At 44.0% G+C, this 27,506-nt stretch overlaps 1 protein-coding gene across 1 annotated transcript in view; it reads right to left on the reverse strand.

Annotated features, from left to right (window-relative positions):
* The window catches only part of WSCD1 (WSC domain containing 1), a 162,690-nt gene that overhangs the window by 57,541 nt on the left and 77,643 nt on the right, over positions 1-27,506 (reverse strand). The window contains exon 4 of the mRNA XM_030186179.1: positions 14,839-14,960. Within this exon, the coding sequence (XP_030042039.1) occupies positions 14,839-14,960 (122 nt within the window). The remainder of the gene's footprint in view (positions 1-14,838; positions 14,961-27,506) is intronic.

Genomic DNA, 27,506 nt, shown 5'->3' on the forward strand with positions numbered 1-27,506 from the left:
CCTGAGCCCCTACGTCTTGCCCCATCCTAGACTGAAAGCCCACCTCTTTAACATTGCTTTTGACTCGTAACCACTTGTAACCACTCGCCTCCACCTACCCTCCTCTCTTCCTTCCCGTTCACATTAATTGATTTGATTACTTTATTTATTTTTTGTCTATTAGATTGTAAGCTCTTTGAGCAGGGACTGTCTTTCTTCTATGTTTGTGCAGCGCTGCGTACGCCTTGTAGCGCTATAGAAATGCTAAATAGTAGTAGTAAAATAGTAGTAAAAGGGCCTCTATGTCTGATCTTCAAGGCCCTTCAAGGAAACGGGTCAGAGTACTTGAAGGACAGGATCTCCCTCCACCCAAGGTGTATCCTTAACCACACCCTCTCCTATGTGATACCTACCAACAAGTCTTCTCCAGAGTAGCCATACTCTGGAACATATTCTAAGGGGCCCTTTTACTAAAGCTTCGCATGCGCTAAAGGGGTCTTTTACTAAGCCGCGGTAGCGATTTTAGCTCATGGTAATCAGCTGGCGGTAAACGCCAAGACGCTCATTATAATCCTATGGGCATCTTGGAGTTTACTGCCAGCTTTCTACTGCGGCTTATTAAAAGTAGAGAATAATACAGGGACGGCGAACCCACAGTACTACTACTACTACTTATCCTTTATAATAAAAAGCACCTCCAACATTCTGAAGCCCAGAAAGTGAAGCCTGAAGCATCCGTGCTCTCTGTATCCATCTGTACTTCTGGGTTTGTCACAAGCAGAAGTGACCAACCACACGAGGTTTCTCGGCTTCAGACTGTTGGAGGTGCATTCTGACAGGAAGCCAGTGAAGTGACTTGAGGAGAGGGCTAATACGAGCATAACGACAATGGCGGAATATTACGCGTGTAGCAGAATTTTGAACAGATAACCACGGGGATGGGGACAGAGCCCACAGGGACGGGGTGGGGACAGAACTTGCGGGGACGAGGCAGGGATGGGGACACATCCTGCACAGATGGAGCGGGGATGGGGACAGAGCCCATGGGAACAGGAGCAAACTTTGTCCCCATGTCATTTTCTACTTTGAAGTCTGTTAATGAACTGGACTGTTGGTGTTTTAGTGATGCAGACGATGATATTTTGATTTTTTGGGAAAAAAAAACCAAGGAAACATGCTGGCCACAACTAGCAAAATTTGCATTCCTGCTACCAGCACATCTTCTAAGAAGACATTTTCTGTTGCAGGAACATACCATCCGGGTAGTTTACAATGTATAAAACTTAATAAAAGATATTGAAAGGAAATTATGATTTTAAAATAAAGTTCTTTTGTGTGCTGTGTTTCTGCAAAACCCAACTATGTCTTCTGCTGGGGTTCAATTACTGAAGGATTTCTCAAAAAGATTGGTTTTCAATCCAGCTTTGAATCTCTCATATGATGGCTCTAACTCCAAATAAAGTGGAAAGTTATTCCACAATGTGGCCTTTGTATGCTAAAAATCAAAACATAGTGACAGAGTGTCAGCAGATAAAGACCCGTATGGTCCTTCCAGCCTGTCCATCAAGGTGTCCAAAGTTGTATCTGGTTCCACTTCATGATTAAACACTGGCATCATAAATAGAGCAATCGAGTAGTTATATGATGCAACACTATTGCTTTCAACCCTAAGAATGTCTTCCTCTCCGCACTGCTGAGTAGCCTCATTTACTTGCTAATATCAGATTTATGAGTCTGGCCCTCCCCCACAGAGATACATTACACCTGCAATAATAGCATATGCTTTGAAAGAGATTAAGTATGCATATATCGAATAACAATCTCTGGAGGAGTTGCCTAGTGGTTAGTGCAGTGGACTTTGATCCTGGGGAACTGTATCGGGCAATCAAGCCATTGTGACATCACTGATGAGGTTGGCTCTTATTGGTGGAATGAGTGGAGGAGTAGCCTAGTGGTTAGTGCAGTGGACTTTGATCCTGGGGAACTGTATCGGGCAATCAAGCCATTGTGACATCACTGATGAGGTTGGCTCTTATTGGTGGAATGAGTGGAGGAGTAGCCTAGTGGTTAGTGCAGTGGACTTTGATCCTGGGGAACTGTATAGGGCAATCAAGCCATTGTGACATCACTGATGAGGTTGGCTCTTATTGGTGGAATCAGTGGAGGAGTAGCCTAGTGGTTAGTGCAATGGACTTTAAGCCATTGTGACATCACTGATGAGGTTGGCTCTTATTGGTGGAATGAGTGGAGGCGTAGCCTAGTGGTTAGTGCAGTGGACTTTGATCCTGGGGAACTGAATTCAATTCCCACTGCAGCTTCTTGTGACTCTGGGCAAGTCACTTAACCCTCCATTGCCCCTGGTACAAAATAAGTACCTGAATATATGTAAACCGCTTTGAATGTAGTTGCAAAAACCTCAGAAAGGCGGTATATCAAGTCCCATTTCCCTTTCGCTATTTGAGATTCTAGACGGAATGTTGCTACTATTGAGATTCTGTTGCTACTCTTTGAGATTCCACTAGCAACGTTCCATGTAGAAGCCTGCCCTTGCAGATCAGCAACGCGGCTTCGCAGACTTCTGTTTCTGTGACGTCGGACTCACAGAAACAGAAGCCTGCACGGCCACATGCTGATCTGCAAGGGCAGGCTTCTACATGGAACGTTGCTAGTGGAGGAGTAGCCTAGTGGTTAGTGCAGTGGACTTTGATCCTGGGGAAGTGGGTTTGGTTTGCCATTGTAGCTCCTTGTGACTCTGGGCAAGTCACTTAACCCTCCATTGCCCCTGGTACAAAATAAGTACCTGAATATATGTAAACCACTTTGAATGTAGTTGCAAAAACCTCAGAAAGGCGGTAAATCAAGTCCCATTTCCCTTTCCCTGCCAGTTTTGGGACACAGGCCATAGAAGTCTGCCTAGCACCAGTTATACTTCCCAACAACTGGAGTTGCCGTCGAAGCTCACTCTAGCCTTCATCTGACTTTGCCATTTATGGGACCAGACCGTAGAAGTCTGCCTGGCATTAATCTTACTTGTCTACCTGGAGCTGCTGTTAAAGCTCTCCCCAGCTATAAAGTTTTAATCTATATATATATATATATATATATATATATATATATATATATATATATATATATATATATATATATATAAGGCAACCCCAATGTTCTGAAGCCTCCACGGAAGTTGAGGCAGCCGAGATATCCGGTGTGCCCTGGAGTGTCTGCACCGCCCTCGCGTCAAAATGTCATGACGTCGAGGGCGGAGCTATAACACTCGAGGGCCGAAACGCGAGGCGAACGCGAACCCCGAACAAGTAACGCAAGTAGCTCCGAGGGACGGAGGGAGGGGGCCCCTTGCTAGCGCCCGTTTCATTGCACTCAGAAACGGGCATTTTTTCCTAGTATATATATATATATATATATATATATATATATATATATATATAACAAATCTGATGATAGGATAGGACAAATAAAAGATCATGCTAGGAAGAACGTAGGCAGTTAAGTAGGCCCCTAGGGTATCTAAAAGCATGATAGGAAGAGTGGGTATCCTGAGTTAATAATCAGTGTTGTGATTTTGTACAGAATTCCGGCTGAGACTGGTAGCCAGTAGTAATGGGGTGACGTGATCCCAGTGCTTGGCGCTTGTGTTCAATTTTACTGCTGTGTTTTGAAGGATTTGTAGACTCTTGATGTCTCCCAGAAAGGCTTTGCTCAACACAAGACTCTCTCTTACTTCAGGACGCAGGGAAAGCTTCGCTCTTTAATGGAAGAAGCACACAGCTATGGAACGCACTACCCAAGACCCTGAAAACCACGGACAACTTAACCAACTTTCGCAAATCTTTGAAGACATTTCTCTTCAACAAAGCCTACAAAAATAATCCTCGATGAATCAAACCACAAAGCTTTGAAGACATTTCTCTTCAACATAGCATACAAAAACTATCCTTGATGAATCATACCACTCCGTACATCACCCAAACGCTCCAAAACACTTCGACACGACCTTACCCACTACCTTCTAACTAACTCCTCTTTTACTTCCAATTTATTACCGACTGTATCTAATACTATGTAATGATCATACCAAATTAACACCCTGTAAGCCACATTGAGCCTGTAAAAAGGTGGGATAATGTGGGGTACAAATGCAATAAATAAACTAACTTTCTAGCCACTCACACAAGGACTAACTTTGGCTGCACATACTGTAGCAGGACATTCTTATCCACTCCTACCCTAGCTGAGATTATATTCACGCACCTTTCTGACTTCAAATGAATCTTGTTTTTTTGTTAGGCTTCTTCTTTTCTAAATTCTTTTATCTATCTTATTTGTCTACATGTTCCACCTCTGCTGTCTATTAAGATGTTTTATTGTGAATTGCATTGACATTGCCATACTATGTACTGCTATTTGAATGTTTTCTGCTGAAATTGTCTATTGCCTATGTCCAGATTGTTCAGTCTACTGCCTATCTCTGAACTGTTTCAAGTCTTTTTACATCCTTAGGAAGATATGACCCCTAAAACTGAGCACAATAGTACGATACCAGTGCACAAAAAAATGAAATGGACCCTAGGAAGGCTCTCTGATAGGCGCGCCCACTTACGCCAGGTCAGCGGATGCAATTTACAGTATTCTATAAGTTGTCTGGTCAATATTCAAAACAGTTTAACCAACCGGAAACAGCCACCGAGCGGTTAAATCGCGTTTGCGGCTATCTGGTCATTTTCAGTGGCACTTAACCGGTTATCTCCACTGAAAATGTGCCCAATTCAAAAGCGGCTAACTTGCGGGCCTTCCAAGGGCACAGCTGGGTTAACTGCTGATATTCAGTCCCTCACTGCGTCAGTAAATCGCTTAAATTGGGTCGCTGAAATAGTAGTCCTCTCTTTAAGCGATTTGGCTTATGCGGTCAAGGACTGAATAATAACTTAACTGTCTATGTGTTAGCCGGCTCAAAAAAAAATGGATATTCAATGCCAAAGCCTGGGCATGGTCCAGCATTGAATATCCAGCAATAATGCCGGCAAAGGGCAGTAAAACACTCATTGCTGCCAGCTGAATATGAGGGGGGGGGGGGGGTGTTTAAGTGGAGACATGCCCATATCCTGCCCATGCTATGCCCATATTTAGCCCCCCCCTTACAGTTACATGCTAGGTCACATTGGGGCCCTTTTACTAAGCTGCATAGTTGACTATGTGCAACCAATGCACATCAATTTGGAATTACTGCCAGGCTACCGCATGGCCCAGGTGGTAGTTTCATTTTTTACGCGCATCCACAATCAGGGGCATTTTTGAAAGAGAAGGGCGCCCATCTTCCAACACAAATCGGGAGATGGGCGTCCTTCTCTCAGGGTCGCCCAAATCGGCATAATCGAAAGACTATTTTGGGCGCCGTCAACTGCAGTCCGTCACGGGGATGACCAAAGTTCACGGGGGTGTGTCGGAGGCGTAGTGAAGGCGAGACTGGGGCGTGCTTAAGAGATGGGCGTCCTTGACCGGTAATGGAAAAAAGAAGGGCGTCCCTGACGAGCATTTGATCGACTTTACTTGGTCCATTTTTTTTCACGACCAAGCCTCAAAAAGGAGCCCAAACTGACCAGATGACCACCGGAGGGAATCAGGGATGACCTCCCCTTACTCCCCCACCGGAGGGTATCTTTTGGTATTGGGGTGAGTAGGATGTTGCCATTTTCCTTAGGGAAGAGGCCTTGCTGAAGCATGTAGTTTAGGTGGATGTGAGGTCTGCTATGAAGCGGTCAGGGGCGGATTTTATTAGGTAGCTGGGACAGGTATCCAGTTTACAGTGAGTGTTGGAGAACCTAACGATCGCTTGGGTGACTGTTTCGACAGTGAGGAGAGCGAAGTTTGACCAGATTTGGTCAGCTGGATATTCTCCAAGGGTTGGGTCCAGACCATTGAGGAAGTTTTCGATATCGGTATTGTCCTAATGCAGCGTGTTGCGTAGGTTTGCGAATTTTTCATTGAAGTATTTAGCAAATTTGTCTGCAGATGGGATTTCTGTATTGGTTGTAGTGACCAAGGTGGTGTCTAAAGAAATGCTTTATTAAAAGTCATCATTTCTCTTGAATACAATATATTTTTGCATAGGTTTTAGCTTGCTGAGCTCTGAGAAATACTTTATACAAATGTCATCTTTGAGAGAGTATATTGACAGGAGAGGAAATTAAAATAACGATGTGATGTTTTCTAAACACTTTCAATTTGTTTTCAAAGTAAAACTCTAGGAAGGTGAGCTGGAATCGAATTTCATTAGCAGTTCTACATTAAGCCAAACCAATTTAAGTGATAGCTCAATTAATTGAGCATTATTATGAAGGCTGCAGAGTTTGGAATTATTTTTATTGATTAAAAATAGTTAGGATATTGTTTTGCATGGCTGTTCCTGTAATGTTCAATTATGCTGGAATCAGAATCAAACACTAGAAGATGATAAATTACCTGGTGGAAAAATGTTGCATGATGTAAAATGAAGAAATGCAGTGACAACATGGATCATTCTTTCTAACAAAACAATCTAGAGTCAGAAAATTTGATTTTCAGTATGGATGGCTCCATTAAAGAAATATTTGAAATTCATGTCCCCTATAGTTGATGGTGCATGGTTCTATTAAATTCACTGTACTCTCCATGTTCCCTATGAAGTAACAGGCAAAGAGGGTCTGATGGAAAGCTGTCACAAAATATTTTAACACTGTTCATTTTTACTCTTTTCTGCAGGTTTTTTTTTTTTTTTTTTATACATTATTGTAGTGAATTTGTGCTGTAGTGAGGACTTTTTGCAAAGCCAGAAACCTGGATATACAGGCCTAGTTGAAAGCTGACATTCTCTGCTTGGTTAAAGTGCATGTTTTCATGGCATAGTCTTTGGCTAAATTACCTAAGTAACCCACAAGAGATGAACCTTATACTCTTACAATGTAAGATAACAAATTACTAACAAAAGAAAAGGGAAGGAAACGCCTCAAATAGCTCAAAACACAGTTTTTAAAGAGCTAAGGCGGTTGAAAACAGACCTTACTTCATCATAAGCAAAAACCCTTCCCATGGGATAAAAGGCTACATTCAAAATGCAAAATATGATAAGTTATTATATTTGAATGTAGCCTCTTTTTGCTTATGATGAAGTAAGGTCTGTTTCAACCGCCTTAGCTCTTTAAAAACTGTGTTTTGAGCTATTTGAGGCGTTTCCTTCCCTTTTCTTTTGTTAGTAATTTGTTATTTTACATTGTAAGAGTATAAATTTCATCTCTTGTGGATTACTTTTTGTTTATGCTAAATTTCATGTGTAATACCACACCCATTCTTTAGTGCTTTAGTTAAATTACATAAGTACATAAGTATTGTCATACTGGGACAGACCGAAGGTCCATGAAGTCCAGCATCCTGTTTCCAACAGTGGCCAATCAATTTTAATAATGGTCTATGGACTTTTCCTTTAGGAAGCCATCTAAACATTTTTAAACCCCACTAAGCTAACTGCTTTTACTACATTGCCCCTCCGCATATAGAAGAATCCTTCCTAAAATTTAAACCCAGCCTTAAAATCCTTTTTACTGAAGGGTGCATATAACCTATAAAATATCCTGCCTTCATGCTCTTCAGAGGACACTTCAGAGAATGCTGCTACTACTACTACTACTATTTAGCATTTCTATAGCGCTACAAGGCATACGCAGCGCTGCACAAACATAGAAGAAAGACAGTCCCTGCTCAAAGAGCTATGTAATAAAAGTGAGCCAAGTATAGGACAATCAAGCCATTGTGACATCACTGATGAGGTTGGCTCTTATTGGTGGCCTGAGGCATTATGACATCACAATATTAGCTCTGGTTACAAGAGACTACTACTACTACTATTTAGCATTTCTATAGCGCTACAAGGCGTACGCAGCGCTGCACAAACATAGAAGAAAGACAGTCCCTGCTCAAAGAGCTATGTAATAAAAGTGAGCCAAGTATAGGACAATCAAGCCATTGTGACATCACTGATGAGGTTGGCTCTTATTGGTGGCCTGAGGCATTATGACATCACAATATTAGATCTGGTTACAAGAGACTACTACTACTACTACTATTTAGCATTTCTATAGCGCTACAAGGCGTACGCAGCGCTGCACAAACATAGAAGAAAGACAGTCCCTGCTCAAAGAGCTTACAAAGAGCTTGCTATATCTATATACTCTCTATCTATTGCTTTTCTATGCTTTATATTGTCTTATTGATTAATTATTGTAAACCACCCAGGAAAGTAATTGATGGCAGTATATCCAGTATTATTAAACTTAAATGTAAGTATTCTGTAACAATACCTGAGCGCTCAAGTGCTGTTATAAATCAGGCAACCACTTAGGGCTCCTTTTACAGTGCCACAGTAGTGATTATCGTGCTCCAAATGCGACACAGGCTACAGGAATTGAATAGGTTCTGTTGCATTTGGTGCGCCACTAATCATTATCATGGCTTTATAAAAGGAGCCATTAGAGAATTGCCTCCTTGGCGTATAATTTTATAAACAGACAATAACTCCAAAAAAAAAGCCCAGCATCTCAAGTCTTCCAACTGTTGTTTCCAATGTGGCAGTTTTCTATGTCATATATGGAGGGGCATAATCGAATGAAAACGTCTATCTCCATGGGCGTTTATCTCCGAGAACGGGTCCGTGAAGGGGCGGACCGAACCGTATTTTCGACAAAAAATAGACGTCCATGTTATTCAACAATGTGTGAGCTGGGCGTTTTTGTTTTTCAGCGATAATGGAAAATGAAAGCGCCCAGCTCAAAAATGAATAAATCCAAGGCATTTGTTAGTGGAAGGGGCCAGGATTCGTAGTGCACTGGTCCCCCTCACATGCCAGGACACCAACCGGGCACCCTAGGGGGCACTTTTACAAAAACAAAAAAAAAAAGGTAAAAGAGCTCCCAGGTGCATAGCACCCTTCCCTTGTGTGTTGAGCCCCCCAAATCCCCCTCAAAACCCACTGCCCACAAGTCTACACCATTACTATAGCCCTAAGGGGTGAAGGGGGGCACCTACATGTGGGTACAGTGGGTTTGGGGGGGTTGGACGACTAATAAGCATTAAGCAGCACAATTTTAACAGGTAGGGGGGATGGGCCTGGGTCCACCTGCCTGAAGTCCACTGCACCCCCTAACAACTGCTCCAGTGACCTGCATACTGCTGTCAGGGAGCTGGGTATGACATTTGAGGGTGAAAATAAAAAGTTGTGAAACTTCATTTTTTGTGGTGGGAGGGGGTTAGTGACCACTGGGGGAGTCAGGGGAGGTCATCCCCGATTCCCTCCAGTGGTCATCTGGTCATTTAGGGCACTTTTTGGGGCCTTATTCGTGGAAAAACAGGGTCCAGGAAAAGTGCCCTAAATTCTAGCTAAAAACGCATATTTTTTTCCCATTATCGGTGAAATGCGCCCATCTCTGTTCGGCAGATAACCACGCCCCAGTTCCGCCTTCGCCACACCTCTGACACGCCCCCATCAACTTTGTCCGCATCCGCGACGGAGTGCAGTTGAAAACGTCCAAAATCGGCTTTCAATTATACCGCTTTATTCGTTTTTGTGAGATAAACGTCCATCTCCCGATTTAGGTCGGAACTTGGGCGTTTTTCTCGTTCGATTATAAGCAGGATAATGGACCTCAGCAGCATTTGTTGTGCGGTGGTGATTCATCTATTAAGAGTCGAAACTTAAATAAGTACATAATAATAATTATTGCCATACTGGGAAAGACCAAAGGTCCATCGAGCCCAGCATCCTGTTTCCAACAGTGGCCAATCCAGGTCACAAATACCCGGCAAGATCCCCAAAATGTACAAAACATTTTATACTGCTTACCCAGAAATAGTGGATTTTCCCCAAGTTCATTTAATAACGGTCTATGGACTTTTCCTTTAGGAAGCCATCCAAACCTTTTTTAAACTCCGCTACGCTAACCGCCTTTATCACATTCTCTGGCAACGAATTCCAGAGTTTAATTACACGTTGAGTGAAGAAATATTTTCTCCGATTCGTTTTAAATTTACTACATTGTAGCTTCATCGCATGCCTCCTAGTCCTAGTATTTTTGGAAAGCGTGAACAGACGCTTCACATCTACCCGTTCAACTCCACTCATTATTTTATAGACCTCTATCATATCTCCCCTCAGCCGCCTTTTCTCCAAGCTGAAGAGCCCTAGCCGCTTTAGCCTTTCCTCATAGGGAAGTCGTCCCATACCCTTTATCATTTTCGTCTCCCTCCTCTACACCTTTTCTAATTTCACTATATCTCGCCTTGCCTCTTCACCGGTCCATTATATATGACATAGAAAACTACCACATTGAAAACAGCAGTTTGAAGACTTGAAGCACTGGGCTTTTTTTGGAGTTATTGACTGTTTATTCTGCTCCCGCCTTGTGTGTAAAAGTGAAATTTTTAAGTTTGACCACTTTATTTAGATTTATCGTATAATTTTATAAAGCATTTTTCATGTGTAAATCATGTTATTACACATGCAAAAGGGCTCTCACAAAGCGTGTGAATGCAAACACATGTAGAAAACAGACAAACAGAAAAACAATGCCACATGAAACATATGGAGGAGTGGCCGAGTGGTTAGAGCACCGGTCTTGAAATCCAGAGGTGGCTGGTTCAAATCCCACTGCTGCTCCTTGTGATCTTGGGCAAGTCACTTAACCCTCCATTGCCTCAGGTACAAACTTAGATTGTGAGCCCTCCTGGGACAGAGAAATATCCAGAGTACCTGAATGTAGCTCATCTTGAGCTACTACTGAAAAAGGTGTGAGCAAAATCTAAATAATTAAATAAAGATTCCATTCAGAATCTTACATAATACCAACATTCCATGTGGAACCCCCAAAGAGCAGCAAGATTCTGGAATCCTAAAGAGTGACAAGATTCCATGTAGAACCCCAAAGAATAGCAAGATTCTGGAATCCTAAAGAGTGACAAGATTCCATGCAGAATCTCAAACAGTATCAACTTTCCATGTAGAACCCTAAAGAATAACAAGTGGAGGAGTGGCCTAGTGGTTACAGCACCGGTCTTGAAATCTAGAGGTGGCTGATTCAAATCCCACTGCTGCTCCTTGTGATCTTGGGCAAGTCACTTAACCCCTCAGGTACAAACTTAGATTGTGAGCCCTCCTGGGACAGAGAAATAGCCAGAGTACCTGAATGTAACTCACCTTGAGCTACTACTGAAAAAGGTGTGAGCAAAATCTAAATAATTAAATAAGTCAATTGGTGGTAGTAAGGTCTCAGGTCAAAAATGCACACACACTGGTTTTTATTTTGCCACACGTCCATTTTACGGCCCCTTAAAAAAAAGGCTCTTTTTCTAGGACACGGTTAAAAACTGGCCCGGCGTGCATACAAAAGACACACTCGCACTGTCACAGGCCACTTTTTGCTGCAGCTTCGTAAAAGGGCCCCTCAGGTAACTACTGATTTACACAGGTAAAAGCATTGCCTAAATATCGGCCAACCTTAAGCCAGCTAATAACACGCATGCAGTTTGACAATATATTTAGCCTGCATCAGGAGATATTGTTCCTATGGGCCTACTCAGGTGGGGGGGAGGGGGGGGGAGAAAATAATCTACATAAATTGCATTTTCGAATTAATACGTTATTTTCCCATGAAAAAAGTACCTACAGAAAAAGCAGGTCCGTGGATATCCATAGCCAAAGTACTTTGAAAAACGGTGCAATGACCATAGACCTGGAGGTAGATTTTGGAAGAGACATCCAGGTCAGGACTTGTAAAGCTCTGCTAGGGCTCCTTTAATAAAGCAGCGGTAAGCCCAATGTGGGCTTACTGCTTGCTAAAAAGGAACTACAGCTGGGCTACCACAGCAGCCCGGCGGTACTTCCCACCCTCAGCATGCCGTCATATCCGGTGCTACAAAAAATATATCTTTTTTGTAGCACCGGTGTGTACCTGGCTGGCAGTAATCAGGCAGTGCCGTATGCTGCCTCGTTACCACCAGGTTAGCGCGGGAGCCCTTACTGTCACCTCAATGGGTGGCAGTAAGATTTCCCCCCAAAATGATCGCACGGCAAGCAGGGGCATAGCTATGTGGGGCCACGGGGTCCTGGGCCCCCGTAGATTTGGCCCTGGACCCCCCTGCCGACAACCCTCTTGACTCCCCCTCCCACCGTCGCCGTCTGCTACCTTTGCTGGCAGAATCCCCAACCCCCGCCAGCCGAAGTCCTCTTCTTCCGGCGCAAGGCTTCGTTCTGTTTCTGCGAGTCTGACATCCTGCAATATATGCAGGATGTCAGATTCACAAAAACAGAACGAAGCCTTGCGCTGGTTGAAGGAGACCTCGGCTGGCGGGGGTTGGGGCCCCCGCCAGCAAAGGTAAGCGACGGCAGGGGAGGGTTGGCAGCAGGAGGGGGGCCGAGAGGGTCGTCGGCGGGGGGGGGGGGGGGGGGGGGTCAAAGTTGGAGGTTGTGGCGGGTCAAAAATGGTGTGGGGGGGGTTGGCGGCACCGAGGGGGGGGCTAAAATGTGCCCCCTCACCTCGGGTTCTGGACCCCCCTCCCGCCGAAGTCTGGCTACGCCCCTGACGGCAAGTGCTTCACCTGCCGCATAGCCATTTCTTTAAAAAAAAAAAAAAAACAAAGACCTACCTTTTAGCCACTGTGGTAAAATGGGGCCTCAGAACACGTCAAAAACACGCGCTGATGCCAACGCAGGCCCCCTTTTGCTGCAGTTGGTAAAAGACACCCCTAGTATTTTACAGCTGGACCAGCTAAACTAAAATGCATGCAGGAATGAAAATATATGTGTCAGTTATGTACAGAGGGAGAATCCATTTTACAGACTATATCTAAAATATTAAAAGAGTCAACACTAGAACAGAGCTTATAGTCCGCTATTACCAAATGTAGTTCAAAGCAGTTAACAATAAGGAACTAGACCAAACATCTAAGAACATACATTGAATTATCAACAGAATTATAACTAAATTCACTGTATTCAAAACCTGTTTCCTAAAAAGATAACTGGACAAAGCTTTAATCCCATTTGAAAGGCGTGACCAAAACGTTGCTGCCTGATTCATAAAAATGGTCTGAAATAATTTCCAGTAGGGGACACCTTTAGGACTAGGAAATATTAAGAAACTTAGAATGTTGTACAAGACGCCTTCTCCCATATACCGATCTGCTTATTAATGTCATCATATAACATGATATAGTTCCACACAATAAACAAATTTTTGGGTAATGCAGAAACTGAGAAGAATTAGAAAGTATATTAATCGTGAACAGTTACAACTGGTAGTTCAGTCTCTAATTTTAAGTACAACTTTTGTATAGTCAGTTGGACTTAGCCACAATATTAGATATAAATGAAATTTCAATTTTAATGAACGGCCGTCTGTGGCATAGCTGTTACAACATATGTTTGTGGATGAAAAAGTCTCTGAGTTCCCGGTTCAGAATATTAAGAGCTAAATACATGGGGCAAAATCTTTATCAGCTAAAAAACCTCTCTGATGCAATTGAAGGTGTAACTATAATTGCAGTAAGAGGTCGATTTTCCATGAGAAAGCCGAAGACGGTGAAACGGGACCCCGTCGGGACAGAACGGAGTGGAACCAAACTGCAAATTTTCGCCCCGTGTATTCAGATCTTAATATTCTGAACCGGGAACTCAGAGGCTTTTTCCTCCACAAACATACGTTGTTACAGCCACGCCACAGATGGCCATTCGTTAAAATTCTAATTTTAAGTAAACTGGATTGTTGTAATATAGTATATTTACTAAGCCGTGTAAGTGTCTACGTGCGCCCAAAATTGAGTTACTGCCGACTACCGCGTGGCTCTTGCAGTAATTTCATTTTTGTCGCGTGTCCGATACCCGCGTCTGAAAAATATTTTTTATTTTCGGTCGTGCAAAATGGATGCACGCCAAGTGGCATTTGGTGCACTTAGGCCATTATCACCTGGTTACTGTGTGAGTCTTTATCGCTAGGTCAATGGCTGGCGGTACAGTTTCAGACCCAAAATGGACGCATGGCAATTTTCATGTTGCCGCACATCCTTTTTCAACAAAAATTTAAAAAAGGTCTTTTTTACAGGCGTGCTAAAAAACGAATCGGCGCCTACACTACCGCGTCATTTTTTCAGCGCGCCTTTGTAAAAGGACCCCTATATCCACTTTGACTATCACAAAATTCATGAAAACCACAGTTGAGAACCACATGAAAAATATTCTGTCAGGGACTTAGCAGCAGAGCTAAGAAACTTATTTTGCATAAGACTTTCACACACTAGTGACTTTAGATCGCAGGGGTCCTTTTACTAAGCTGCAGGAAAAAGGACCATTTTTTACTGCAGCGGATTAAAACCCCCTTTAAAAAATGGCCGTGCAATAAGATTACTCTTACCTTGTGGCCATGCGGGGGGGGGGGGGGGGGAGCACTTACCATCACCTATTCAGGTGGTGGTAAGGGCTCCCATGGTACCATGCTAAAAAATGAAATTTTTTCTGGTATGCTGGAATGGCGTGCATTCGAGACAGACCTACCACCAGCAGCCACACTGGGCTGGCAGTAGTTCTGGGTTAGCGTGCGGTAAGCCCCCAATGCTTTGTAAAAGGGCCCCTGAGCCAGATTTGCCCATAGCGACCGAGAGCCGAGGGACTCCATGGTTGTGTCAGTAGGCTGACCTAGCCATTCTTTCCACATTTCAGGAAGTGCAGTGAAGGAATGCCTCAGCAGTTTCCACTGGAGAAAATTTCACAACCCCACCTTACAAGAGAAGGCAAAGACAATATAAAAACAAAACCTCTGGGCTTACTTTATCAGAGCAAAATTCCGAACAGACTTCCGCCGTCAAGTTGGGTTGCATGAAAGAGGTAGGAAAAGTGTTGGTAAAGTTCGTCGGTACCCTGAAGCATCCTCGATGGATAGGAGTCCTGCCTGCAGCAACATGAAAAGAGTTTCCTTCTAAGAAAGCAGAGCCAGCAGTACATCACTATTACCAAACCGTTATCAGCTGCAGACATCAAAGGGAACATGGTGTTGACAGAGGACTTGGCAACGTAACAGAAACTGGGATGCTGATTCACAAACCCTAAAGCTAAACGTGTAGAGAATTCACTGTTATGAGAAGACACATGCAGCTTTAATAGCGATATTCCGGTAGAGCAGCCGGCTATTCTTATGCATCCAATACTTTCATTTCTTATTTGGGCTTTTTTTTTTTAAATCTTGAAATGTTAAAAGCTCTAATAAAATCTAAAAGACTTCCAGTGATGAAAATGAAGAAATGATTAAAAAGAGGGTGGCATTTTGTTGATTTAAATAATCACACCTGGAAATTGTTTTCAACTATGAAGGGTGAATGTTCTTTGTTAAATTCTCAATTCTACCAATGGTTGCAACTTAACTCCATGCTGAAAAAAAGCAAATTGACAAGATGTCCCACATTCCCCTGAGCTTATTGATATAGCTAAAAGGTTCCAGACATGTTGCATCACAAGTTTATACTAGGCCTGCGTAGACGTTGGGAAGAACATAGTAACATAGTAGATGACGGCAGAAAAAGACCTGCACAGTCCATCCAGTCTGCCCAAGACAAACTCATATGTGTATACCCAGTGCTTTTTTTGTAGAAAAAAAGGTGCTGGTACTCATTGTGGGCGGGGTCACCACATATGGCTCCACCCCTATGATAGCCACACCCCCTATACCAGCCATGGCGCATATAAACAGACATCATGGAAAATATTACAGTTACTATAGGAGAAAAAAATAATGTGATTTTTTTTCATGATAAATAATCTCTGTAAGCTCTTACAGCTCCAGTATACCCAGTGCAAAATAAGACAGCCAATGTAAATTCTCAAATTGGACATATTACAAACACTAAAATGAAAATAAAATGATTTTTTTCTACCTTTGTTGTCTGGTGACTGTTTTTCTTTCCGTATTGGTCCCGGTCTGTGATTCTGCTTTCCTTTGTTTTTGCTTAACTCTTCTGTGCCATTTGTCATTTTTGTCTCCTTTTTCTTTGCTTTCTTCAATATTTTTCAGGCTCTCTCTCTGTCCAGATTTAATTCATTCTTACTATCCATTCTTTAATGTCCTTCATCTACCTGTGGCTTTTCATCTTTTCCTCACCCTTGTTCTCCCCATGCCCCTTCCTCTTATTCTCCAGTCTTTCTCTATTCCCCTTTTCCATCCAGCAGCTCTGCTTTCTCTCCCCATCCTTCCAGTGTCTCCCCTATTTCTTTCTGCATTCTTCCATCCAGTGTCTTCCCTCTTTCTCTCCCTATCCTTCCGTTTTCCCTCTCTCTCTCCCCATCCTTCCATCTGTTTTCCCTCTCTCTTTCCCCATCCTTCCATCTGTTTTTCCCTCTCTCCCCAATCCTTCCATCTGTGTTTTCCCCTCTCTCTCCCCATCCTTCCATCTGTTTTTCCCTCTCCCCATCCTTCCATCTGTTTTTCCCCTCTCTTCCCAATCCTTCCATCTGTTTTTCCCTCTCTCTTCCCAATCCTTCCCTGTTGTTTTCCCTCTTTCTCTCTCTCCCCAATCCTTCCCTCTGTTGTTTTCCCTCTTTTTCTCTCTCCCCAATCCTTCCCTCTGTTGTTTTCCCTCTCTCTCTCTCTCTCTCTCCCAATCCTTCCCTGTTGTTTTCCCTCTCTCTCTCTCCCCAATCCTTCCCTCTGTTGTTTTCCCTCTCTCTCTCCCCAATCCTTCCCTCTGTTGTTTTCCCTCTTTCTCTCTCTCCCCATCCTTCCATCTGTTTTCCCCTCTCTCCCCAATCCTTCCATCTGTTTTTCCCTCTCTTTCCCTATCCTTCCATCTGTTTTTCCCTCTCTCCCCAATCCTTCCATCTGTGTTTTTCCCTCTCTCTCCCCATCCTTCCATCTGTTTTTCCCCTCTCTCCCCAATCCTTCCATCTGTTTTTCCCTCTCTCTCCCCATCCTTCCATCTGTTTTCCCCTCTCTCTCCCCAATCCTTCCATCTGTTTTTCCCTCTCTTTCCCCATCCTTCCATCTGTTTTTCCCCTCTCTCCCCAATCCTTCCATCTGTTTTTCCCTCTCTTTCCCCATCCTTCCATCTGTTTTTCCCTCTCTCCCCAATCCTTCCATCTGTGTTTTTCCCTCTCTCTCCCCATTCTTCCATCTGTTTTTCCCCTCTCTCCCCAATCCTTCCATCTGTTTTTCCCTCTCTCTCCCCATCCTTCCATCTGTTTTCCCCTCTCTCTCCCCAATCCTTCCCTCTGTTGGTTTCCCTCTTTCCCTCTCTCCCCAATCCTTCCATCTGTGTTTTTCCCTCTCTTTCCCCATCCTTCCATCTGTTTTTCCCCTCTCTCCCCAATCCTTCCATCTGTTTTTCCCTCTCTTTCCCCATCCTTCCATCTGTTTTTCCCCTCTCTCCCCAATCCTTCCGTTTTTCCCTCTCTTTCCCCATCCTTCCATCTGTTTTTCCCTCTCTCCCCAATCCTTCCATCTGTTTTTCCCTCTCTCCCCAATCCTTCCATCTGTGTTTTTCCCTCTCTCTTTCCCCATCCTTCCATCTGTTTTTCCCTCTCTCCCCAATCCTTCCATCTGTGTTTTTCCTTCTCTCTCCCCATTCTTCCATCTGTTTTTCCCCTCTCTCCCCAATCCTTCCATCTGTTTTCCCCTCTCTCTCCCCAATCCTTCCATCTGTTTTTCCCTCTCTTTCCCCATCCTTCCATCTGTTTTTCCCCTCTCTCCCCAATCCTTCCATCTGTTTTTCCCTCTCTTTCCCCATCCTTCCATCTGTTTTTCTCTCTCTCCCCAATCCTTCCTTCTACTACTACTACTACTCTGTGTTTTTCCCTCTCTCCCCAATCCTTCCATCTGTGTTTTCCCCTCTCTCTCCCCATTCTTCCATCTGTTTTTCCCCTCTCTCCCCAATCCTTCCATCTGTTTTTCCCTCTCTCTCCCCATCCTTCCATCTGTTTTCCCCTCTCTCTCCCCAATCCTTCCCTCTGTTGGTTTCCCTCTTTCTCTCTCTCCCCAATCCTTCCCTCTGTTGGTTTCCCTCTTTCTCCCCAATCCTTCCCTCTGTTGGTTTCTCTCTCCCTGCCAAGTTTCCCCGCGAACGGCGCGAAGTCGCGACGCACGCGGCACCAGCCCCCATTTCCGGCCGCTGCTTCTCCTGTTGAGCAGCAGCGGCCGCTACACAAAGAAAAAGAAGATTAAAAAAAAAAACTTCAAACCTGGCTGAAACGCGTAACCCCGGCACTGTAGACAGCCATTAGTCATTGGCTGTTGCCCCGCAGCCGCTCCTCCTCTTGCCTTACGTCACTGCCCCTGGAGGAAGACCCCGGAGGAGCGTAGTAACGTAAGGCAAGAGGAGGAGCGGCTGCGGGGCAACAGCCAATGACTAATGGCTGACTACAGTGCCGGGGTGCCGCGTTTCAGCCAGGTTTGAAGTTTGTTTTTTTTTTAAATCTTTTTCTTTGTGTAGCGGCCGCTGCTGCTCAACAGGAGAAGCAGCAGCGGCCGGAAATGGGGGCTGGCACTGCGTGCGGGACATGGACTCACGGGGCGGGGGGAGCCAAAAAAAAAGGTGCCAGTACGCCGTACCGTTGCGTACCGGCACAAAAAAAGCACTGTGTATACCTTACCTTGAATTTGTACCTGTCTTTTTCAGGGCACAGACCGTATAAGTCTGCCCAGCAGTATTTCCCGCCTCCCAACCACCAGTCCCGCCTCCCATCACAGACCGTATAAGTCTGCCCTCCACTATCCTCGCCTCCCAACCGCCAACCCCTCTTCCCCCCCCACCTGCTCCGCCACCCAATTTCAGCTAAGCTTCTGAGGATCCATTCCTTATGCACAGGATTCAACAGATATTCAACAACCCATTTCAGACAAACGCTGGAAGCAGATATGGAAATCGCTGTTTAAATGTTCTAAATCCACTGCCATAACACAGTCTCTCTGTTTCTTTATGCGTAGATCATTATGGACACCCTTCAGGTCGCATGCCATTAACCCTTGCATTCCCAGTTTATGTTGGTCCTGTCATGCCCAGCTAGGTATTTTTGAGTGTGTATGTATTAAAACATACTGGAATGACATATGGCTCACTTTAACAGATGTGTTTCATTTTACTGGTCCTCTATTGTACAAATATGTGTTGCTTAGAGACCAATGTTTTAGATCTACGTTAAACCCAAATGAATGTATGCTTGTTAATACTTTGTTCACTTTAGCCTTGAAGGTGATTTTTACGCACTGGAAGACTTTGAACCAAGCCACATATCAAGACTGGTGGAACCTAGTGTTTCAAACTTATAAATATGAAACATTCCTTGCTAAAAAAAAATCACCTCATTTTATCTTGTATAAGGAGAAGTGCTCTTTGTTACTGACTTACTTTAAAGATGTATGTTGAGAAGTTTTTTTTCTTTCCCCTTCTTTATGCTTTTTGAAATATGTACACTGTTATTATTATAATGGTTTGTATTATGTTTTATTTATTACATTTGTACCCCGTTCTTTCCCACATACAGCAGGTCCAGTGCGGCTTACGTAGTAAAAGAAAGCATCTTACATGGTAAAGAATACAGTAAAACAAGGAAATGTAGGAACAGTATTATAAATTGTGATGATCATAACTACTTACATTATGAAAGGCATTACAAAGGACATGTGAAAAGAACGTAATGAACTAGAATAGGGAAGGTAGACAAGGATATGATAGGTGAAAGGGAAGGAGAATGGGAGGGAAATGGTAAAGGATGGCGGGAAGAAGATGAGGGATTGAGTATAACATTGGGGTCCGAGTAAGCGTTGACGTCTTAGCAGCAGTATCATAGGTGATCTGGTGGAATTAAGCTGTTGTTCTTCTGTAACTAAATAAATAAAAAATACTAAGACTAAAAAATAAAAAAAAAAAAGAGGGTGGCAGTTCCAAGTGGCTCCGTTGCTGGCTTTCCAACCACCTTGTCCATCACCTCTCCTCCTGCCCCATGCATTGGTGTCCCTGGCTCTGTGCTGCAGATTTTACATGGAAGACAAGGTTGTTTACCTCGTGCCTTTTCATTTGTAGCTCAAGATAAGATATATTCAAGTACATAACACACGACACAGACAACAACAACCTCACAACTCACAAATCGCACATCACTTACATACACACAATGCCCTCCCCCAAAAATAACAAAGACCACGACAAACCTAACGCCCATGGACACCAACAAAGGACATCAAAAGATGACACCAAACCCGCACACCAAGAAAACAGACAATTGATAAAAATCAACACAAACCCGAACCCAAGGAAGCAACACCAATTAATACAATTAGGATACACTAACGCCAGATCAAAAATCAAAAAATACAACGATAACCGACTGGATAACGGCAGATAACCTTGACTTCCTTCTCATCAATGAAACTTGGATCCATGACTCCAAAGACCCAATAATCCTAGAGCTGTGTCCACCAGGATACAAAATCACTCATTGGACAAGAGAAGGAAAAAGAGGCGGAGGTATAGCTATAATTTATAAATCCCAATTCACAGTTACAACAACAGCTGTATCGATCCTCCCCCAACTCGAAATAGCCACAGTCAGAATCACCCACCCTAACCTACAGGATCAACTAAACATAATCCTATTCTACAGACCCCCGGCTAACTGGCAAGACGCACAGATACACTTCACAGATTTCATATCAAATACTTGTCTGCAGGGGTGTGCTGGTAAATTTTTAACAACAGGTTCTTTCTCCAGACGTAGCCAGCTCTGCAGTTGGAAGGGCCAGGGGTGGCCGGGTTGGGGGGGGGGGGGGGGCAACACTTGCCTCTCTCTCCTCCCTCCCTTCGTGTGGGCACGCTAGGCATACCTTTGCTGGCAACCAATAAATGGACTGCCACCACTCCCAACGTCTTGCTCCGAGCAGCATGCTGAAACTTCTCATACATGCTGGAGAAGTTCCAGCCTGTTGCTCAGAGCTGGAAGCAAGGAGCTGGGAGCAGCAACAGTCTATTTACTTGGCTGGCAGGGCTCAGCATCCCCACCAGCAAAGTAAAAGAGAATTCAGCAGGGGGCCCAAGCCCACATTTTGGGAGCCAGTTGTTAAAGTAGCCATGGAGGGCCCTACTTTAACAACCGGCTCCCAAAATTCTTAAAAACTTAACAACTGGCTCTTGCGAGCCTGTGAGAGCCTTCTCCAGCACACCACTGCTTGTCTGTCCTCTCAGAATGTCCTCATAACAGGAGACATAAACCTCCATCTTGAAGATACCAACTCAAACAACGTACACGAATGCAAGGAATTCCTCCACTGGCCTAACATGCAACCCACCCACAAAAAAGGACACACACTAGATATCATAACTCACAAATTTTCATCAGAAGCGAACCTCATATTCAGGGACACCAAATGGATAGTCACACCATGGTCAGATCATTACAAAGCAACCACTTCCCTCCTTTGGAAAACAAAAGAGAACCTACACTACGAGAGGCAAAATAGACCCTCTAATATTCTGGCAACAAATATATGCCGAGAAATGGACTACAACTACAGAATCACCCCAATTTCTACAAGAATGGGACAACAGATGCAGAACAGTGTTAGACAAAATAGCACCGCTCCAAACTAGAACCTCACATAGGAACAACTCAATCCCATGGTTTAACGAAGAACTGAAAGAACTAAAAACACAGGTCAGAAGACTTGAAAGAGCATGGAGCAAAAAAAAAAGATGCACACACATTCAAAGAGTGGAAACAGGTACAAAGAAAATACAAATATAAAATCAGACAGATCAAAAGAACGCATTACAAAACTATAATAGGACCAAACTACAAGGACACGCACAAACTCTTTTCACTTGTAAATAACCTCCTAAACACCACACAGGTCACCTCAAACAGCACAGACACCCCATCGGCAACCAACCTAGCAAACTATTTCAACGAAAAAATCACAAAGCTCCGACGCATGATACCAAGTAACACTACTGAGTACACAAGTGTCCTTGAATGCTTAGACCCAGATCATGGGGAATACCCAGCCGATCGATCATGGACCAATTTTGACCTGATTTCAGAAAATGAACTCACACACTGGCTCAGAAAATATGCCAAATCTCAATGCAAACTTGACATCTGCCCTACCAGCCTAATAAGATCCGCACCCAAACAATTCATGCAAGACCTCACGAACCAAGTAAACTATAGACTCATAAATGATCTCTTCCCCACGGAAAATGGAAACATCCTACTCACACCGCTGCCAAAAGATGCCAAGAAAAGCACAATGGACTTAACCAACTACCGACCAGTCGCTTCTATCCCACTCACAACAAAATTGATGGAAGGCATAGTGACGAAACAACTCACGGAATACCTGACCAAACACTCAATTTTACATGAGTCTCAATCAGGATTTCGATCAAATCATATCACTGAAACTGTACTAGTGTCGGCAATTAACTCATTAAAAAAAAACGATCGCAACCGGCAAGAACATACTCATACTACAATTCGACATGTCTAGTGCCTTCGACATGGTGGATCATGAAATTCTGTTACACTTACTAGAGTACTTCGGAATCGGAGGCCCAGTTCTCAAATGGTTTGAAGGATTCCTCACCACCAGATCCTATCAAGTAACAACGAATACGGAGAGATCACCACCATGGATACCGGAATGCGGAGTTCCTCAAGGATCCTCACTCTCACCAACTATCTTCAACCTAATGATGATACCATTAGCCAAACTCCTAGCCAACCAAAACCTTAACCCCTACATATATGCCGATGACGTTACGATCCATATCCCATTCAAAAGTGACTTAAACGAAATAACCAACGAGATCAACCAGAGCTTCCAGATCATGCACTCTTGGGCGGACTCATTCAAGTTAAAACTCAATGCAGAAAAAACTCAATGTCTAGTTCTCACCTCCCAATACAACACAAACAACTTTCCTAAAATAACCACCCCCTACTGCACACTTCCTATCTCAGAAAACCTGAAAATTCTTGGAGTCACCATTGATCGAAACCTCACTCTCGACACCCAAGCGAAGAATACAACGATAAAAATGTTCCAATCAATGTGGAAACTCAAAAGAATAAAACCCTTTTTCCCAAGAAACATCTTCCGCACCCTGGTACAGTCATTGGTACTAAGCCACTTGGACTACTGTAACGCTCTGTACGCAGGCTGTAAAGAACAGACCATCAAAAAACTCCAAACTGCCCAGAACACCGCAGCCAGACTCATTTTTGGAACACCTAAATATGGAAGTGCAAAACCCCTAAGAGAAAAACTGCACTGGCTTCCGCTCAAGGAACGAATTGAGTTCAAGATCTGCACGACTGTACACAAAATCATTCACGCAGATGCCCCACTCTATATGTTAAAACTAGTGGACTTACCGCCCAGAAATACCAAAAGATCGGCCTGCAAATTCCTCAATCTGAACTTCCCCAGCTGTAAAGGAATGAAATACAAACAGGCTTATGCTACTACCTTTGCGTACAAAAGCACACAGTCTTGGAACGCACTACCCATGGCCCTGAAAACCATGACCAATCTAACCAGCTTTCGCAAAGCTCTGAAAACACATCTCTTCAACAAAGCCTACAAAAGTCACCCTCAATGAAACAAATCATTCCTTAAACTACCCAAGTACACCAAAAAACACCTCTCACACGACCTTACCTAACACCTTCCATCTAAATCTTCTTTCACCTCTGCTTGTGATCGACTATTTTTAAATCATGTAATGACGTTATCATATCTATACTCTGTAAGTCACATTGAGCCTGCAAAAAGGTGGGAAAATGTGGGGTACAAATACAATAAATAAATAAATAAATAAATACAGTAAAAATCCCCCCATCCCCAGGGGACTGAGAATCTAAGGGTCTCATTAGCTAACCTGCAGTGATGTTTTAGAACGTATTGCTATGCGCTTACCCTCAAATTCTATAAATGGCGCCTTAAGTTGTGCACGATAATCTGATCAAATAATCAGTTAAGTTGTGCACGCAATTTGGCGAACAAGCCAATCAGCGCCGGTAATTGGTACTTAACCAATTAACGGCACTAATTGGCTTTAATTAGAATTTATGCACACAACTTTCTAGGCATATTCTAGAGTGGTTCGTATAAATTCAAATGGGTGCAGCTGAAAAGTGGGCGTGGACATGGGTGTGGAATGGGCGGGACACATTATTATGGAATACACCCGATCTGTGCCTTTTAGACGCAGGCATTTAGGCCTGGTTTTAGTTGGCCTAAATGGGTGCGCCTAGATTTTAGTCGCAAGAACAGCACATGAGCTAACTAACTTTAGGCATAGTTTATAGAATCTCACTAAACACCGATTTTAAGGTGCCATTTCTACAATTTGGCCCTTAGTATACAGGCTCCATTGATTAACTTGTTAGTCTCACTCACACACACAAGGATTGACTCGAGCTGCACATACTGCAGCGGGACATGTTTATCCAGTCCTACCCTAGCTGAGATAATATTTAACCATCTCTCCGACCTCACGTGCAACTTTCTTCAAATCAATCACCTTACTTTCTAACTCTTCCTACTTTCTTACCCATCTATATGTTACAACTTTGCCTTACCCTTCACTACCAATTATAATGTTCTAGTACATGCTGTGTTGTCATTGCAAGTAGTATACCATGCCATACTTTGTATTGTTGTTCGAATAGTTTTACTGCTCTAATTGCCTCTTGCTCATGTTTGATCTATTCTTACTGTACACCGCCTTGAGTGAATTCCTTCAAAAAGGCGGTAAATAAATCCTAATAAATAAATAAATAAACAATGGGACTTGCACTGAATAACATTAAAGCACATAAAAGCAGGTCAGTAAATGAGGCTGTAAGTTTGCACATGATGCAGTGAAAAGTGACTTGCTCAAGGTGATCAGAAGGGCCACCAGGTGGTGAATCCTGCTGCTCTAACCCCCAGGCTACTCCTTTACTATAAATATTACAAAGCTCGGCAATGAGAGTAATGATATAAAAGGAAATGCTATAAGTCAGCACCTAAATTTAGGCACATTCAACCAGTTTCACACCAAAACCTGCAACTGTCTACCGAAAGACTTAAAAGGAATGAACATCTACCCAACATTCCCAAAACAATTGAAGGCTCAGCTCTTCAGGAAATTCATTTCCGACGAAATCATATAGCCAAGAAGATCCCGGTCACCACATCACATCACACAATCACAGACATAATTGAACCAGGCTTGCTATGACCCTCACGACTTGATGCTTGTTGACCTAATTGTAAGCCACATTGAACTTGCTACTAGGTTGGAAAATGTGGGGTACAAATACATAAATAAATAAATAAAGCAAAGAAAGGCTATATCATTAACTGGATACACATTAACAAAGAGTGGAGGAGTGGTCTAGTGGTTAGAACACCCATCTTGATACTCAGAAGTGGCTGGTTCAAATCCCAATCCTTCTGATCTTGGGCAAGTCACTTAACCCTCTATTACCTTAGATACAAAATTAGATTGTGAGCCCTCTAGGGACAGAGAAACACCCAGTGTACCTGCCTGTAGCTCACCTCGAGCTATTATTGAAAAAGGTGTGAGCAAAATCCAAATAAATAAATATATTGTGAAGATGAGGCTTCTGCTTCCACTCTCCAGCAGACTTCACTGGCCTGTGGCCTCTGAACAGGACTCCAAACAGTCTCTTCCCAGCATCCTGAGCAATCCAACCTCAAGCTCCTGGGCCCCTTTCTCACTCAGGGTGAGCTGGTTCTCAGTATGCAAATTGTATGCAGATTAGCATGTTATCCTTTCACGCTCAGGGTGACCTGGTTCTCCAGAGGCAAAATTAAACAGGTCTTACCAACAGCATATTCAGGCAATTCTTTATTCCAGCCCCTGGGCACAGTTCTTCTAGCTTAAATACTTTATACATTTACATATCTTCACACTGAGCCTCCCCACACAGATTCCTGGGCTCAGCACTAACCTCAATACTTTAGGGACTTCTAACCCCAGGCTTTGCAGCCTGCTTCTCAGTACTGGGACACACAGCCCTATTTCTTCTTTGGACACCCAGTCCTTCCTTCCTTTAGACTCACAGTCCTTTACTTTGAACACACAGTTCCTCTAAGTACTGAGGCTACACAGTCCAACACTAATGCTTTAGGGACTTCTTACCCCAGCCTGTTTTTCTTCCTTGAGCACACAGTCCACCACAAGTCCATAGGGTTTAGCCAGTTCTTTCCAGGGGGATTCTCTTTCTTCAGCTACCAGCTCTCTTCTCTTCCTTTCACAACTCAGGTGGGGTATAAAGTGGTTAATAGCTAAACAGGACCCAGCCCCTAACCGCCTGCACCTGTAGCCATCCCAGGACTCTCCCCGGTCCTAGCAACCTCCACCTATTCTCCTAGCGCCCTCTAGTGGCCTACCCCGGACATCCTGGACATTTTTAGGGGAACAGCGCCATCTAGTGGTCTGCCCCAGCTAGGACACCCTCTTATTTATCACAATATAAGGTACAAAAGAATTGTGCACACAGATTTGCATGTGCAATTTAATTACATGAGCCAATTAGTGCCTATAATTGGGCATTAAAATCACTTATTGGCGCTAATTGGTAAAGAATTGAATTTATGCCCGCACCATTTAGTCGTTATGCTATAAAGACGTGCGTGTAAATTTTTACACCTGGATCCAACAAGGGGGTGTGGCCAGGGGAGGGGCATGGACAGGTCAGGGGCGTTCCTGGAATTTGCACCCAGTGTTACAGAATTAGGCAGGTCAGTGCCGGCTTTAGGTGCAAAGATTTACACCAGGTTTCAGTTGGTGTAAATCCTCGTGCCCAAAACTGGATGTGTGATCCTGGTGCCAAATGCTATTCCAAAAATGGTGCCCAACTTGGAGCACTGTTTATAGAATAGCCCTTACCCCCAGATTCTATATAGCATGCCTAGAGATCTGTGCTAAAAATCTAAGTGTATTCCTTAACAACGTGTATAGCTTAATTGCAGTGGCGTAGCTACGTGGGACCACGGGGGCCTGGGCCCCCGTAGATTTGGCCATGGACCCCCCTGCTGATGACCCTCTCAACCCCTCCTCCTGCCGTCAACCCGCCATCGCCTACCTTTGCTGGCGGGGGACCCCAACCTCCTGCCAGCCGAGGTCCTCTTCTGTTGGCGCAAGGCTTCGTTCTGCTGGACGTCAGACTCAGAAACAGAATGAAGCCTTGCGCCGGAAGAAGAGGACCTCGGCTGGCGGGAGTTGGGGTCCCCCGCCAGCAAAGGTAGGCGACGGTGGCGGTGGGGGAGGGTTGGCGGCGGGAGGGGTGATCAAGAGGGTCGTTGGCGGAGGGGGGGTAAAAGTTGGTGGTGGCGGTGGTCAGCAATGGCGGGGGTTTGGCAATGACGGGGGTGTCGGCGGTGCCGGGGGGGGGGGCTAAAATGTGCCCCCTCACCTCGGGCTCTGCCCCCCCCCTCCCG

Source organism: Microcaecilia unicolor, chromosome 13, assembly GCF_901765095.1.
Source record: "Microcaecilia unicolor chromosome 13, aMicUni1.1, whole genome shotgun sequence".
Taxonomy (NCBI): domain Eukaryota; kingdom Metazoa; phylum Chordata; class Amphibia; order Gymnophiona; family Siphonopidae; genus Microcaecilia; species Microcaecilia unicolor.